Source organism: Dermochelys coriacea, chromosome 7, assembly GCF_009764565.3.
Source record: "Dermochelys coriacea isolate rDerCor1 chromosome 7, rDerCor1.pri.v4, whole genome shotgun sequence".
In the NCBI taxonomy this organism is placed as follows: Eukaryota; Metazoa; Chordata; order Testudines; family Dermochelyidae; genus Dermochelys; species Dermochelys coriacea.
Genome location: NC_050074.1, coordinates 53,799,418 through 53,816,947, shown reverse-complemented (window position 1 = coordinate 53,816,947; position 17,530 = coordinate 53,799,418). Strand labels below are relative to the sequence as shown.

Below are 17,530 nucleotides of genomic sequence, written 5' to 3'. Positions count from 1 at the left end.
CATTTGTCCAATCTTTCACTACTTGTAAGCTTCTTTTTTGAATTTAAGATCAGCAAGGATTTCATTGTTAAGCCAAGCTGGTCGCCTGCCATACTTACTATTCTTTCTACGCATCGGAATGGTTTGTTCCTGTAACCTCAGTAAGGATTTTTTAAAGTACAGCCAGCTCTCCTGGACTCCTTTCTCCTTCATGTTATTCTCCCAGGGGATCCTGCCCATCCGTTCCCTGAGGGAGTCAAAGTCTGACCTTTTGGTCAGGTGCCCACTCCTTTTCCTTTACCTGGGGAACTTCGTTAACCCTTTACAGGTAAAGCGAGTAGAGAACAGCCACTAAGAGGAATTTTATAGCTAACTGGCTGGCTGGGTGTCCATAAACGGGAGGTACCCCAACACTTTATTTATTACATGCCCCCCAAATCACAGATGGTGCTGGCCAGCCTGGGTCAGGTCGGGTCCACCCTGGCTGGGATTTCTTCCTCGAGGTTTAGGAAACAGAGTTAAAAAGATACATGCACCTTTAATTTTACTATTACATGAAGAACTAAACTGTACTTTTTACATTTTAAGGATTACAATGACTTAGAATGCAGGGACATTTTTACCTGGCTGATTCTGGGAAACCTTCCCGGGAGAGTGCATCAGCCACTTTCTTAGAGGCTCCTGAAATGTGTTGTATCTCAAAATCAAAGTCTTGAAGAGGTAAACTCCACCGAAGAAGTTTTTTGTCAGTCTTTTTGACTGTGTGAAGCCACTTCAGTGCAGCATGGTCAGTCTGCAGGTGGAACCGCCGTCCACAAATGTATGGGTGTAGCTTCTCCAGAGCATACATAATGGTGTAGAATTGTTTTTCTGAGATTGAACAGTGGCTTTCCCACTCAGAAAGTTTTTTGCTGAGAAACACGACAGGTTGGCATTATTGATCTGGTCCTTCCTGCATTAAAACTGCTCCCGTACCATGCTCGGACGCAGCTGTGGTTACGACAAATGGTTGGTCGAAGTCTGGGGCCCTCAGTACAGGGTCAGATGTAAGGGCCGCCTTAAGCTCTTTGAGAAGTGTCAGATAGTCTTTGGTCCACTGAATGGCAGTTGGCTGTCTTTTCCTGGTCAGGACTGTCAGTAGGGTGGCAATTTGACTGTAGTGTAGTACAAATCGTTGGTAATATTCGGCCAAGCCCAAGAAGGGTTGGACCTGTTTCTTTGATTTAGGGACAGGCCAATTTTGGATAGCGTTTACCTTCACTTGTGGGGGGTTGATAGTACCTAGACTCACCTGCTGTCCAAGGTACGTTACTTTGTTTAGGCCTATTTGATGCTTTTTGGCCTTAACGGTTAATCCTGCCTCCCTTATGTGCTGGAAGACAACTTGGAGGTGCTCCAGCTATTTTGCCCATGAATCAGAGAATATAGCCACATTGTCAAGGTAGGTGACTGCAAATTCCCCAAATACAGCCAGAAAGTTATCTACCAGTCTCTGGAAAGTGGCGGATGCATTTCGCAGTCCGAAAGGGAGCACATTAAATTCAGACAATGGGTGATGAAGGCTGACCTTTTCTTGGCTCAGTCATCTAGCAGCACTTGCCAGTACCTCTCATTTAAGTCTAAGACTGAGATGAATTGGGCACATCCCAGTTTCTCCAATAGCTCAGGTGATGGGGTTGTTTCCATTGACTGTGAACCACTTTCCGCTGTTGTACTAGGTGGTATTTCAGGCTCTGGTTGAGCCTCTTGCGCTGGTTTAGCTGCTGCTGCAGGTGCAGGCTCTGTGGCACCCTTTGGTGCTGCCTCCCCTGACTCTGGTGCCGACTGAACCTTGGGCTGGTTCTGGCTGGGTTCCAGGAACTGGATTTACAGCTGCTGCCATAGACTCGTTTCACCACCTCTGGCTTGGTTCCTGTAGGAGGCTTAGGAATGGAGTTAGGTGTGGAGGCCTATTTAGCCTGGCTGCGGGTAACAATCCCCACCCTTTCTGTTAGCCTCACATGGTTGGCTAAGTCTTCTCCCAGCAGCATGGGAATTGGATAATCGTCATAGACTGCAAAAGTCCATATTCCTGACCAGCCCTTGTACTGGACAGGCAACCTGGCTGTAGGCAGGTTAAGAGGTGGCCTTAAAGGGTTGCACTGTCACTTGGGCCTCTGGGTCGATGAATTTGAAGTCCACCAGGGTTTGGTGGATAGCTGACACCTGTGCACCGGTGTTTCTCCATGCAGTAATCTTCCTCCCGCTCACACTCAGTTTCCCTTCGCTCTGGTGATATTTGTGAGGCATCTGGGCCTGAAGGTTCTTGGTGGGATGCCAAGGTGATGAGCTGCAGTCAGCTGGTGCTCTTGGGACAATTGGCCTTTACATGCCATAGCTCATTACATTTAATGCATCGCCCAGCTGACTGCGGGCTGGGGTGAGTTGGGTGGTTGGAAAGTGGGGTGGTGGGATGAGAGGGCATCTGGGATCTCCCTGGCTGTGTGGAGGGCTCCTCTTTGCAAGGTGGGGCTTTCGGATGATCCCAATGGTGGGATGTCGTCTCGGGTTGCCCCTTCTGGTATCCTCTCAAACTGCTATTAGCTTTCTTCTTCTCCGCCACCTCCACCCATTTGGTTCCGGTCTCCCCCACCTTGATTACAATTTTGGGCTTCCCATCTAGGATGTACCTTTCTGTTTCCTCAGGAACACCCTCTAAGAACTGCTCCATTTGCATTGGGAGAGACAGATCTTCCAGAGACTTAACACTTGCTCCTGATATCCAGACATCACAATTTTTTACAATGTGGTAGGCGTGTCAGGAAAACGCCACGTCCACTTTAGGGCTCTGAACCACAGACAGACATGCTCAGGTGTTAGGACCGTTCTAATTTTGGCCTTTTTTAAAAAAAGTTTGTAGTTGTTCATGGGTTCTTTAGGCATTTCAGCTGCTACCTCTGCTAAGGGTCCACTGAGCTACAGCCTCAGCTCCTCCATATACTGGTCTGTAGAGATGTTGTATCCAAGGCAGGCCCTTTCAAAATTTCTAAGATCATCTCTATATCATTGCACACCTTATATGTGGGGAATTTCTTGGAATGGGGAGTGGCACCTGGAGAAGGACTGTTAGGGTTATCTGGTAGACCCACCTTAGCCCTTTCCAGCTCTAAGCGCTTCAGCTCTAACTCTACCTCCAAGCGCTTCGCCTCTCTTCTCTCCTCCGCTTCTGCCTCCAAGCGCTTTGCCTGCATTTCTGCCTCCAAGCACTCGTTCTCCACTTCCAAGCGCTTCATCTCTAGGTAGAAATTCCTTTATGCCTCAGTTAGAACTTGGCCTGAGTTAAAGGCCTCCCTCCCGACCCTGGGATCTCGGTTGAGGGAGGGCTGTCCCTTCCGTCCTCGGAAGTCCCCATTCCCCTGTTCATTTCCGTCATGAAGCTGGATGTCTGGGCTTATCGGGTCTGTCTTCTCTGTGGTGTGCTGCTTTGGGAAGACTGGTTTTTCTAAGGTTTTGGTGTCTGACCTCAACCTCATGCACAGGGCTGCCCTACTCTAGCCTAACTATTCTTTTGCCACACACATAGAAAAGAAAACAAAATAAACGGTTTGTTGGACTCCCTGGCTTTGCAGGCTGATCCCTTTGCAGGCCTGTCCCCCTGCAGGCAGCAAAGACAAGAAAAGAAAAGAGGGGGGAAAATACATTTGGAACTTAGTCTTTTTGCTAGATCTTAAAAGAAACAATTACAAAAATTAAGCATTAAGGTAGCTCTCTTGAGGTTCAGTTTAAAGGTTACGAGCAAAAGAAAAGCGTCTGGGGTTAGCACAGAGGAGATCCACAAGCCAAAATAACAAAAAAAAAAAAACAAAACCAAAAACCTGATTGCGTCTAGCTAAACATTCCTAATTTACTTATACATTTGTGGGATTTCAAATAAGTAATTCTAGGTATTATCTGATGAAGCCTTACTGCTTATAGCATTGCTGCCTCGTGTCTCCTTCTCCAGAGAATAACAGACAAAGGGAAGTTTTTTCTCCATTTTTAAAAGTTCTAGCCTTCCCATTGGGTCTTTTGGTCAGGTGCCCACTCCTTTTCCTTTACCTGGGGAACTTTGTTAACCCTTTACAGGTAAAGCAAGCAGAGAACAGCCACTAAAAGGAATTTTATAGCTAACTGGCTGGCTGGGTGTCCATAAACAGGAGCTACCCCACCACTTTATTTATCACAGACCCCAACCTGGAGCTCCAGCATTTACACTGCATAATGCAGGCCCAAGTCCAACCACCCATATCCCAGACTTCCAGCGCCCTCCCAAAACGTGGCTGCCCTTTGTTCATAATACAGTGCGAGAAAACTTGACTGTCCACCAAACTTGGCTTTCCAGAGGATGAAGAAAGTTAGCCTGTGGGGTTGTGGAATTCTTTTGGCAGACTCCAAGAGCATGACTCCCATAAGAATGCATCTGGACAGCCAAGTAATAGGGCTTGAACCCTGGGTCCTGGCTTGACTCAGGCTTACACCCTGAACCCCTATGAGGTCCTCAGACTGAGCCCTGGGTTAGCACAATTTGTGTTTAGACAGAAGGGGGGTTAGGCTTGAGCCTTTGTTCAAACCCTGGGCTTACATTCCAGTGTAGACATACCCTGAATGGGCCCCTAAGCACTACCACAATACCAAATAATAAATAATAGTGTCAACAGGGCAAAGGCATTTTTACTACTGTAGTGCACAACCCTGTCAACACTAGCATTTCCAACATTGCTGCCGCTAAGGGAACTGCACTGGTGCCACACCAACGGTGCAAAAATTTTGAGTACAGATGCACCCAGTTAGTATTTGTTTGGAAACTGTGGCAAGATATCAACCTTATTTACTCTCCCGCTCCCTTTACATTGTCCTGCCAGATCTTCGTTTGCTATTGGAGAAATCCCAGTTACAGATATGTTTAGTGGGACTATAATGTGTTACTCTTTTCTTCTGTACTAAATGTTCTTGGTGTTCTCCAAAGAGAATATGATTGCTCTTTGAGAGAGGCGGAAGCAGGATTGGGGGGTGTGATGGGATCCCAGGTTACAACCTGGAACTGTGGGAACTTTCCAGCATGGGCTGTCTCTCACAATGCTTTGCTAGTGACAAGCAGCAAACCCCTCCAGGTTCTGTTATCACTCACTCAGCAACATGCGGGGACACATCCAGCTAAGTTGTATGAATGCTCTCTAAACCACTCATGAACCATACACAGGAAAACACCAGCAAATCCTCCCAGCCTTGCACCCCAGAAATGTACTGCCTTACACTGCTCAAGACCTTCTTTTGAACAATGGAAGCTCATTAATTAGTTTGCTACTTGGTAAAGGATAGTGGACACGCACCAACCATTGCAATCTGAGCAGATTCCCTAAGCACTTTAGACAAACTCACTGGTAAGGATAAAACATTAAAATAAGTTTATTAACTACAGAAAGATTTTAAGTGATTATAAGTTGTAGGCAGAAAAGTCGGAGATAGTTACCTAACAAATAAAAATAAAATCACAGTCTAAATCCTAAACTTTCAGATTAAGCAAGAATTGAATTAAACAGCCTTTCTCACCCCACCTGATGTTTCAGGCAGGTTACAGTTCTTAATACACAGGCTAAATTTCCTTCTCAGCCTGGGACCAGTCTCTTCAGTTTAAAGTCTTTGGACACATCTACACTACCCGCCGGATTGGCGGGTGGTGATCGATCTATCGGGGATCGATTTATCGCGTCTAGTGTAGATGCGATAAGTCGATAGCTCTGCCATCAACTCCGGAACTCCACCACAGCGAGAGGCGGAAGCGGAGTCGACGGGAGCGGCAGCCGTCAAGGACACGAAGTAAGTGATTCTAAGTCAATCTAAGACATCAATTTCAGCTACGCTATTCTCGTAGCTGAAGTTGCGTATCTTAGATCAATTCCCCCTGCCCCAGTGTAGACCAGGCCTTTGTCTTCCCAGCAATCTTGTTGCCTTCAGCATAGGTGGGAGAGGAGAGAGGTGGTCTCGTGATGCTGCAGTCCCTGATTTTACACACTCAGTTCTTGTCCCAGGAAAAACACTGGCCCAGACGTGTCCTGGTAGGCCTTGCCGAGTCAGAAAGTTGAGCAATCCTCCTTATGTGGTACTTGCACAACTGTCTCGTTTAAAATTCCTGTGCTGGTCAATGGCATGTGATGGTTGCTTAACACTCATTTGGGTGTGGGTCACCATCTTAGTCATTGAAGTGCTAGCAGTGGGCGTCTCCCAAACTCACAACATATTTCAATAACAACCATATAGCAAAATCTCATAACTTCCTACACATTAACATATACATATTTTGACAGAACAATGAGTTTCAGCAGATCGTGATCTTTCATATAGTATCGTACATAGCATGCTTTTTATGAAATATCACAACCATATACAAATGGTGAATATGGGGGTTACAGGGTGCTACTTTGAGGTCCAGTGTGTCATAGGGGATGAAGGGAATGAGGTGTAATTTGATCTCCTCTGCTCTTTGCAGGAATAGCATACAGGAACCAATTACTATTAACATAAGAGGCTTTGTGTTGCAATTTCTTAGTTCCCTGAAAGCACCCAAGATTGCAGGGCTTAGCAAACTTTATCCCAAATCACCAGCTCATGGAAATGACAATAATTCAGAGACCAATAACAGTAATTAAACTTGGAAAATAAATAAGATATAGACAGTCCATGTCCAATGCATGCAGCATCTCAGTGCTGGGGAAAAGCTGTCTGTAATTAATGGCAAGAAGTGGCACGGGGCAAAATGATTATAAATCTTCTTTAAAGGTATGCACACAGGAATTAGACCTATGATGCTAGCTCGGCAAACAAAGCAACAATCTGGCAACTTCAGGCTCCTCCATTCTCCACTTATTTGGCTAGTTTAATAATGCTATTTTTAATTGGGAATGATTGATTTTACTCAAGCCCGCTGACAGCAATACCAGATCATAGGGCAGAACAGTCAATGGGTGCCCACGTGGACGCGGTCTGCCTGACATTTGGGTGGTGCTGCACCTGCACTGGCTCATGCCCAGCAAGCTGCCAGCTGCACTTTTCTGACACGGCCAGGGCTTGTACATGCCCACCCAGTAGGGTGGCCAACTGTCTAATTGTGCAAACCCAAAGCCCTGAGCCCACGCCCCTGTCCCGTCCCTTCTCCGAGCCCCCCCACATTCACTCCATCCCCCTTCCCTCCATTACTCACTCTCCCCCACCCTCACTCACTTTCACCAGGCTTGGGCAGGGGGTTGGGGTGTGGGAAGGGTTGCAGGGTCTGGGAGGGATTTTGGGTGCAGGAGGGGGAGCGGGGTCGGGCTCTGGGAGGGAGTTTGGGTGCGGGGTTGGGCTCTGGGAGGGAGTTTAGGTGCGGGAGAGGGTGAGGGGTTGGGCTCTGGGAGGGAGTTTGGGTGGAGGCTCTAGGCTGGGGCAGGGGGTTGGAGTGCAGGAGCAGGTCAGGGGGTCAGCACTTACCTCAGGTGGCTCCCGAAAGTGACCGGCACACCCCTCTGGTAGCAGCTCTTAGGCGTGGGTTCCAGGGGGATTTCTTCCTGCCATTGCCCAGCCAATATGAACTGCAGAGTTGGTGCTTGGGGTGGGGACAGCGGAGACCCCCTCCCCAGGCTCCTGAGCAAAGGCCCCCTTTGCCCCCCTCCCCCTGAAATCAGTGGGCCTGATCTTACTTAACTACTGTTGACTGTTTTCTTGTGAACGTAATTGAAAAAGTGAGTTCTTAGGAGGGATACAAATAAAGGGAATGCTGCAACTACTATGAGGAGCCTCCTAAGGACTTATCAAAGCTATGTGAATGGCAGCATGATGGCAGGTGAAATTCAGTGTTGGTAAACTCATTGTAACCCAGATTGGAAGGAATGATACATACTGGCACTACTTATGCACATTGCTGGGTTCTCAGCACTGACCACTCAAAAAAAAGACCTGGGTGTCATTTGGACAGCTTTAGGAAAGCTGCTGCTGAGTGTGCGACTGCAGACAAAATAAGCAAAAACAAAAGTTAGGCTATGTAAGGAGTGGTATGGAAAAGGATACTAAAAATATTATGTATGCCCAATAGTCAGGATTCAAGCTCAGAAAGGACCACCAAATCATCCTGTCTGTCAGGCCATCAACACCACCCAACACTTGCACACTAAACCCAACAACCCAAAGAAAGGACATGTTAGATATGTACAAAATAATGAACAGTCTGGAGAAGATAAACTAGTCACTCCTACTTACTCAGTTATAATGCTAGAACAAGAGGACTTTGAATAAAACTGAAAGGCGGTAAATTTACAACTGACAGAGACTTTTTTTTTGCACAGCATATACCTATCCCTTGGAACTCCTAGCCATAAAATATCACTGAAGAATAGAGCTTAGGGGGATTCAAAAAAGGATTGAACATTTATATGGGTAATGAAAACATGCACAGTTACATTAGACTGGATTTTAAAAACACAAAAACTTTCAGTCTTCAGGCATAAAACAACTCTAATGGGATTAGGAAGAAACTTCCCCTGTGTGCATATAATTCCATAATCACCCACTTAGAGGTTCCTTGCACCTTTCTCTGAAACATCTCATTTTGGCTGTTGTTAGAGATGGGATACTGGACTAGAAGGACCATCGGTCTGATCTGGTATGGCCTTTCTTATTAGAGTGGTGGCCTAGTGGACCAGAACTGGGTAGTATTTCATGTCTTGTAAATTGTGTGGGAAAGCATGAGGAAAATTGTGCAAGAAAAGGATGAGTAAAGTTTGAGGCTGACATTTGGTGAAGGTTGTGGTTTGATGTGGCATAAGAAATTAGGAAGGAAATGGAGCAGAGTAACGTAAGTGCCTTGAAGATGAAGACCAAGAAATTTGAACTTGAACAGGAGGGAACAGAGCAGATTAATTGATACTAAGGGTTTATCTACACTTAAAGCACTGTGCCACTATAGTGCTTCAGCGTAGACACTACTGATGCTGACAGGAGGAGTTCTCTCATGGGAATAGGTAATCCACCTCCCTGAGAGGCAGTAACTAGGTCAATGAAAAAATTTTTCCTTGAACCTAGTGCTGTGTACACAAGGATTTAGGTTGGCTTAACATCACCACTCAGGTGTGGATTTTACACACACCTGACTGACATAGTTAAACCAATCTTAATTTTCTGGCCTAAGTGGAGAATTAGATTTAGAAACTTTTCATTTTAAGTTTACCTCCCAAAGCTTAGTAAACCAACTGGGAATATGTAATATTCCTATCCTAAACATAAAGATGACATTTCTTTCTCTTTCCCCCCCAGGGTATCTTCAATCAGTTCCAATGTAGCAGTGAGAAAGTACTGCCCTCTGATGCCCTACGCAGTGCTCTTGCAAAGACCTTCCAGGATGAGCAGCGCTTCCAGCTGGGCATCATGGATGATGCTGCTGAATGTTTTGTGAGTATGCCGTTTGTGTATCACAATTATACGGGTAGCTGACCATTTTGCAGAGGTGTATAGAAAACACCACACTAAATTATTTTGATTTTCATAGCCACATGTGTATAGGGACTGTGTATTATAAAAGAGAGGTGGTCCTGAGTCCCAAAGTTTGTAGTGTTCAGGTGTGTGTTTTTGTTGGGGACCATTGCTAATGAATGAGAAATGGAAACACAGTCCCTCTTCATTTTTGTAGCTGAAACTGTGCTCAGTTGCTGCTGACCATTTCAAATGTTGTTTGGACAAGGCCTATGTGGAGAACTCCTTATTTGCAAAATTGTGACAAATTGGGATAGAATGCCCAGAGCTTCAGGAGAGTAACTTTCTTGACCAAAGAGGGCAATAGTTTCCTCCTGTGACAACTCTTAGTTGTGTTGAGCTTCTTGCCAGACATCTGGCCTAGGTATGTAAAGTTGGGATGCTCATGTAACTCTGAGATCAGACTGTCATGTAGCAACTTTAAAATGTGTATTTAATTAGACAGCTGCTAATATGCAGCATCTGAGCTGTATGGGAGCACCTAGTCTTACAAGCCATCCCCTTTGAATGGTTAAACCGCAGCAAGAGATTCCCAGCAGAATACATTGTAGGCAGTTTGCAAATTTGGCCGTAGGGGGGCAGGGTGTGGGCGGGTTTGTATTTCCAACTCAGAAGGAATTTTAAAATAAAAAATTAAAAGAACATTACTGAGTTTGGCAAAATAAATTTGTTTCCCATATGTAAAATAAGAATAATATCACTTTTCTAACTCACAGGGATGTTCTGAGAATAAATACACTAGAGTGTGAGGCTCTCAGATACTATGGAAATGGGGCCATATAAATACCTGGTGTGACAGGGTCAAGCCAGATGGCTACAGGAGAGTAATAGAAGGCAGATAACTTAGCTCCAGGTTAGTAGGTCCCTTTTCCCTGGGTAAGGTAACAGGGAAGGTTCCAGAACAATCAGGAACCTTCTGGAGACAATTAAGACAGACAGGCTGATTAGAACACCTACAGCCAATGAAGAAGCTGCTAGAATCAATTAAGGCAGGCTAATCGGGGCACCTGGGTTTAAAAAGGAGCTCACTTCAGTTTGTGGTGCGCGTGTAAGGAGCTAGGAGCAAGAGGCGCTAGGAGCTGAGAGTGAGAACACATACTGTTGGAGGACTGAGGAGTACAAGCATTTTCAGACACCAGGAGGAAGGTCCTATGGTGAGGCTAAAGAAGGTGTTGGGAGGAAGCCATGGGGAAGTAGCCCCGGGAGTTGTAGCTGTCACCCAGCTGTTCCAGGAGGCACTCTAGACAGCTGCATTCCACAGGGACCTGGGCTGGAACCCAGAGTGGAGGGCGGGCCTGGGTTCCCCCCAAACCTCCCAACTCCTGTTCAGACACAGGAGGAGTTGTCCTGGACTGTGGGTTCACGAAAACAGCCAAACTAAGGGCTGTTCTGAATCTCCAAGGCGAGCAAATCCGCCAATAATCGCAAGATCCACCAAGGTAAAGGAGGAACTTTATCACACTAGATAAATAGATAAACTGCTAAACACTGTTTCTTGGCTCCAAGATTCAAAATAAGAAAATAAATTAAGTGGTGATAACTTTCTAAGTACAGTGCAACATCACTGACAGTGGCATAGCTTCATGATAAATTTTTCTTATTCCTTGCATGCTTTAGTCAGCAGTACATTTGAGACTTTTCATTATAGGGCATCTGAATAAATGCTCCATTATGATGAATGGGGCAGTTCAGACCTCTAAGAACTGTTTTATAGGCAGCCCTTTAAGCTGCGTATAAACTAAGGGCTTGTCAATATGGGAAAGTTATACCAGTGCAAGTCAATGTGTGAATTTAAACTAATATAGTTATATTGGCGTAACCCTGTGTGGACACTCTTTATTCCTGTACAAGAGGGACATTTGCTTGTTTGTTTTGTTTGCTTGGGAAGATGTTTAACCTAACAAACAAACAAACAAACAAAAAAAGGCCACTCCTAGAGTTTGTCTACACTTAAACTGCTGCACTGAAGCGGGTGCACCACTATAGCACTTCAGGAAAGATGCTATCTACACAGATTGGAGGGCGTCTCCTGTTGGTGTATGTACTCCTCCGCCCTGAGAGGCAGTAACCCTCTCTTCGACATAGTGCTCTCTACACCGGGAGTTAGGTTGGTACAACTGCGTCACTCAGAATTTTGGACTTTCCACACTCCTGAGCAATGTAGTTATGACATAAGTTACTAGTGTAGACTGAGCGTTAGGGCTGGTCTGCACTAAACATTAGACTGACCTACCTACATCGCTTAGGCCTTGGAAAAATTACAAACTCTATGTGATATAATTAGGTCAATCTAACCCCCACTGTAGATATAGCTAGGGCTTGGTCTATATTAGCAAATTAGATTCTTCTTCGAGTGCTTGCTCATGTCCATTCCATTCTAGATGTGTGCACACCCACGACCACAGTTGTCAGAGACTTTTGCCTTAGCGGTATCCATAGTTCGGCTGTGGCATCAACTGGAGTGCCACGCTCATGCGTCAGTATATCAGGAGTTGCTGGCCCTGCTCCCTCTCAGTTCCTTCTTACCACCCATGGTGCCATAGGCGCCGACTCCGTGGGTGCTGCGGGGCTGGAGCAACCATGGGGAAAAATTAGTGGTTGCTCTGCACCAACCAGCAGCCAAGCTCCCCACCTCACTTCCTCCTCCGCCTCTTCCCCTGAGTGTGCCACATCCCCACTCCTCCGCCTACCTCCCAGTGCTTGCCACCACCAAACAGCTGTAGCAAGCTCCGGGAGGGAGGGGGAAGGAGTTGGAACATGGCATGCTCAGGGGAGGAGGCGGAGAAGAGGCGGGGTGGGGATTTGGGGAAGGAGTCAAATGGGGCATGGAGGGGGCCAAGTTGGGGTGGGGACTTTGGGGAAGGGCTTGGAATGGAGGTGGGAGGGGTGGGGCAGGAGTGGAGTTGGGGTGGGGCCAGGGGCAGAGGGGGGTCGAGCCTGTGCATGGTGGTTGGTTGGAATGTCTCTCCCTCTTGCCTGGCAAGTGATCAGCAATTTCCTTCTTCGCTGTACTTAGTAAGTTAGGGTCCCATGGAGACTTTGCCCCAGGCAGAGCATGCCCTGGTCTCCAGATTTTAATCCGTGCGCTGACTATAATAGGCCTATGCCTGTTAGTGACCCCCATGGCAGCTGTCTGAAGTGCTTGGGGGGATTGCATATAAAAGAAGTGTTGAATCTGTAAGAACTTGTGTCCCAGGACACAAAAAGAATGCAATATCCGTTTGAGAGCCCTCATGGAGGCTGCTCTCCTCCTAGCCTTGTAGCCGTCTCAGCTGGACTCAACTCCCAGTACTTTGGTCTCAGTGCGTAGTGCACCCCCAGCACCAGGTTCTACCTGGCACTGTTCCCCTTTGCCAGTGCCCAAGAAGAAGCCAAAAAAGTGGGACCAGCACCAAGCAAGAAGGACCAAGGTAAAGAACCCTGTTATGGCTGCCTGCCCACCCAGGAGCTACATGGGGTACATCCCCTAGGGGACCTCCTACCCCCCCCCCAAGGGATCCATCACCATCTCAAGGGAGCAGTAAGGGACCCAGACTCATGGCAGAGTCTAGACCACAGATACATTCCGCAACGTGGTGCTGATCCCCCTACTCCCGGCACCAATCTGCCTATTCAAGGTTCCGTTCATCCACAGTGATGGTTAGCCGCCGGACTCAGATGTCCACAGCCCTGCTGTGGTCACCAGAGAAGGATTCCTCTGGCACGGAGAGGGAGTTCAGCCCCTTGCTGAGACAGCACCACTGTGACTGGGCTCCTGAGGTTGCATCCTCCACAATGCCATCCTGGCAGCAGGGCCAGTGGCCAATGCAATTGCCCTATTGGAGTGCATGGGGCATGCCGATTATGCCAATGCCCTCCTCGCACCAATTGTCGGTCGCCGATTCAGACAAACATTAGATTTGAGTTCCTATGCGTGCACCCTCTTGCAGGGTCCCTGGTCGTATCTGCCGTCAATTAAAGAGACAGGCAGGGACAGGTGAGTGGCACCCCCAAAAATAAAGATGCCAAGAGGTTAGACTTATTTGGCAGAAAAAATTATTCCACAGCAAGCCTCCAATTTAGGGTCTCTACCCATGGGGCCCTACTTGGAAGATACAATTTGATTTAGTTGGGGATTGGTCCTGCTTTCAGCAGGGGGTTGGACTTGATGACCTCCTGAGGTCCCTTCCAACCCTGATATTCTATTCTAACCTGTGGGATTCCATTGGCAAGTTCAAAGAGAGCCTCCCACAGGAGTTCGCCTCTCTCATAGAAGAGGGCAGGGTGGTAGCCAGAGGTGTCCTCCAGATGGCCTGGGACTTCATGGACTTGGCATCTAGGGTGGTCGCCTCTCCAATAGCCATGAGGCGTAGCTCCTGGTTACAGACTTCCGGGCTGTCCCAGGAGATGCAATCCACCCTCCAGGACCTCCAGTTTGATTGAACGGGGCTCTTCTTGGAGCAGACTGATGCTAGGCTACACGGCCTTAAAGACTCCTAGGCCATCCTCCGCTCCTTAGGACTACAGACTCCTCAGCAGGCCAGAAAGCTGGTCTGCCCCCCACTGCCTCCACCATTGTTGAGTCTTGGGGTACCCCTCATTCTGGCTCCTACAAAAAGGACAAAGACGGGGTTTAAGTGACGTCTCGTCCACCTGTCCAGCCTGCTCCTTCCAGGGATCAAGACAGCCAGAAGCAGTCGTTTTGAGGCTGTGCCCGAGGATGGTGCCCCAGTCGCTGCACCAGGTCTGTTCCCCATCTTCCTCAACTGCCTCCACCCTTTCTGGTCAGCCTGGTCCAATATTACCTTGGACCTCTGGATGCTCGACAGTCTCGTTAGGCTATACGCTGCAGTTTGTAGCCGACCAACCCTTCTATCCTCCTTCCCCATCCCTCTTCAGGGACTCTTCTCACAAGCAACCCTTTGTTCAGGAGGTCAAAAACCTCCTGAGCCTAGGGGAAGTGGAAGAGATTCCGCAGGACATGGAAGGGAGAGGATTTTACTCCCATTACTACTTCATTCCGAAGGCAAAAGGAGACCTCAAACTTATCCTAGACCTGTGCCACCTCAACAAATCATCTCTCAAAAAGTTGAAGTTTCATATGGTTTCTCTGGGCTCCATCAGCCCGTCCCTGGATCTGGAAGACTGGTATGCCGCCCTCGATTTAAATTATGTTTATTTCTATATTCCTGGGGCAACGGCGTTTCCTCTGTTTCACGTTGGGCCAGCGCCATTTCCAGGTCACAGCGATGCCCTTTGGTCTCTTGTTAGCCCCGAGAGTTTTCACAAAGTGTATAGCGCCAGTGGCCACTTACCTGCGATGTCAGGGAGTCAAAAAGTACCTGTGCTTCGACAACTGGTTGATAAGCATCCGGTCCTCAGATTAGGTGTGGAGGCGTCTCAATCTGGTCTGTTCCACCTGCCGTGACTTGGGCCTGATAATAAACAAAAAAAAGTCAACTCTTACCCCAGTGCAATGCATAGAGTTCATTGGGGCGGTACTCGATTCCACTTGAGCCAGAGCCTTCCTCCCCGAGTCTCTGTTCCAGGCCATGGTGGACCTTGTCTCGTCTCTGCATGTCCAACTATTCGCTACTGCCCACATGTGCCTGAGACTGTTGGGTCATATGGCAGCATGCACTTACGTGGTCTGGCATGCATGACTCTGTCTCAGGCCTCTGCAGGTGTGGCCAGTGTCGGTCTATGTCCCCAACCAGCACAGTATGGACCCAGGCGATCAGGATTCCAGTCGGCGTACTGTCGTCTCTTACTTGGTAGCAAGATCCCATGTCAGTGCTGGAGGAAGTCCCCTTTGCGACCCCAGTCTCATTGGTGACTATCTCTCATCTCCGACGCTTTGGACCTGGGTTGGGGAGCCCACCTGGGTGATCTGAGTACTCAAGGCCATTGGTCCAGTCATGATTTGTCCCTGCACAGTAATTTCAGGGAGCTCAGGATGGTTCGTCTAGCCTGACAGGCCTTTCGGCCTCACATACAAGGTGGGGCGGTTCAGGTCCTAGCAGACAATGTGGCCACGGTCTTCTATATCAACAAGCAGGAGAGAGCCAGCTCATCTGCCTTATGTCAGGAAGCACTCTGGCTTTTAGATTTTTGCCTGCAGCATGAACATCCATCTTGTGGCCGCTAACCTCCCAGGGCCCAGGAACGCTTGGGTGGATTGCCTCAGCAGAACATTCTTATTTCCCCAAGAGTGGTCCCTTCACCCGGAGGTGGTCAGTTCTATCTTCCACAGGTGGGGAACTCCCCAGGTGGACCTATTGGTGTTCAGGCAGAACAGAAAATGCCATGTCTTCTGCTCATTCCAGGGCAGGGGCCGGGGATCCTTGTCAGATGCCTTCCTGCTCCTGTGGCCGAGGGCTCTGATGTACGCCTTCCTTCTAGTGCTGTTGCTGCACAGGGTCCTCATGAAGATTAAGCAGGACAGGGTGAAGGTCATCCTCATAGCGCCGGTGTTGCCACACCATCACTGATTCAGCACACTGCTGGACCTCTCGGTAGTGACCCTGTTCCAGATGCCACTCAGGATGGACCTGTTGTCCCAGACCCATAGCAGTCTCCTGCACCTGAACCTGGCGACGCTTCGTCTGACAGCTTGGCTGCTGCGTGGCTAAATGCACAAGAAGGCAGTGCTCGTCCAAGGTCCAGCGAGTCCTGTTGTGCAGTAGAAAGCCCTCCACCACGGCCAGCTACGTGGCCAAATGGAAGCGATTCACCTGCTGGATGGCGAATAAGGAGGTCTGTCCCAAGCGAGCCCCGTTGCAGATCATTCTAGACTACTTCCTGCACCTCAAGCTTCAGGGCTTGTTGCTTTCATCCATCAAGGTCCATCTAGTGGCCATCTTGGCCTTCCACCCACCACTCAAAGGCAGGTTGGTTTTCTCTCGGGATATTACAGCCAGATTCCTCAAGAGTGTGGAGTGTCTCTACCCACAAGTCAGGGATCCTGTTCCTCCGTGGGACTTGAATCTGGTACTGTCATGTCTCACGGGTCTCCCCTTTGAGCCTTTGACTTCCTGTTCTCTCCTTCCTAAGTTACTTATTGGTCTTCTTTCCAAAGTCACATAAGTCAGAGGAGGAATGCAGGCTACATGCCCTGGACGTCTGGAGGGCTCTGGCTTTTTACTTTGAAAGGACCAAGCCATTTCGCAAGTTGGCACAATTATTCATCACTGTCGCCGACAGGATGAAAGGTCAGCCTGTTTCCTCTCAGAGAATTTCCACATTGATCACTGCCTGCATTCTCTTTTGCTATGATCAAGCAAAGTTGCCTCCCCAGCAATCATCACCACCCACTCTACCAGGGCCCAGGCCTCTTCAGCAGTCTTTTTGGCCCAAATGCCTATCCAGGTCATCTGTAGGGCGGCCACCTAGTCATCGGTCCATACCTTCACATCCTACTATGCACTTACCCAGCAGGCCTGGGATGTTGCTGGCTTCAGTAGAGCAATACTGCAAGCCACCAAGCAGCAAATTCCACACCTACCTCCATAGGTGCTGCTTGAGAGTCACATAGGGTGGAATTGACATGAGCAAACACTCGAAGAAGAAAAAACAGTTACCTTCCTTTTGTAACTGTTGTTCTTCGAGATGTGCTGCTCACGTCCATTCCATTACCTATCCTCCTGCTCCTCTGTCGGAGGTTTTGGCAAGAAAGAACTGAGAGGGCACAGGGCTGGCAGTGCCTGATATACATGGCATAAGCGTGGCACTCCAGAGGATGCTACAGCTGGCCCTATGGATACCACTAAGGCAAAAGTCTCCAATAACTGTCTGCCCAGAGAATATCATCATGGATCATGACCTGCATCTGCACTGTTATGAGTTTACTAAGGTGCCCCCGCCGGCGATTGTGATGGCTTACTTGACTAGGGGCGCAGGTGTCATCAGTAACCTTCCTGGAACAGGTGCCAATCCAAGAAATCTGGCGGGCTACGACCTGGTCATCCATCCACATGTTCGCATCTCATTATGCGCTTACACATCAAGTTCACGAGACACTGGCTTTGGCAGAACAGTGCTGCAAGACCATGAACTC

General features: G+C 48.1%; 1 protein-coding gene across 21 annotated transcripts in view; it reads left to right on the top strand.

The window, feature by feature from the left end:
• USP54 (ubiquitin specific peptidase 54) overlaps nucleotides 1-17,530 on the top strand; it is a 250,097-nt gene that overhangs the window by 138,907 nt on the left and 93,660 nt on the right. For 19 of the 21 annotated variants that reach the window (XM_043517996.1, XM_043518001.1, XM_043517998.1 and 16 more), the window contains one exon: nucleotides 9,280-9,414. The exons of the other annotated variants lie outside the window; for them this stretch is intronic. In XM_043517996.1, the coding sequence (XP_043373931.1) occupies nucleotides 9,280-9,414 (135 nt within the window). The remainder of the gene's footprint in view (nucleotides 1-9,279; nucleotides 9,415-17,530) is intronic. 21 annotated transcript variants of the gene reach the window in all.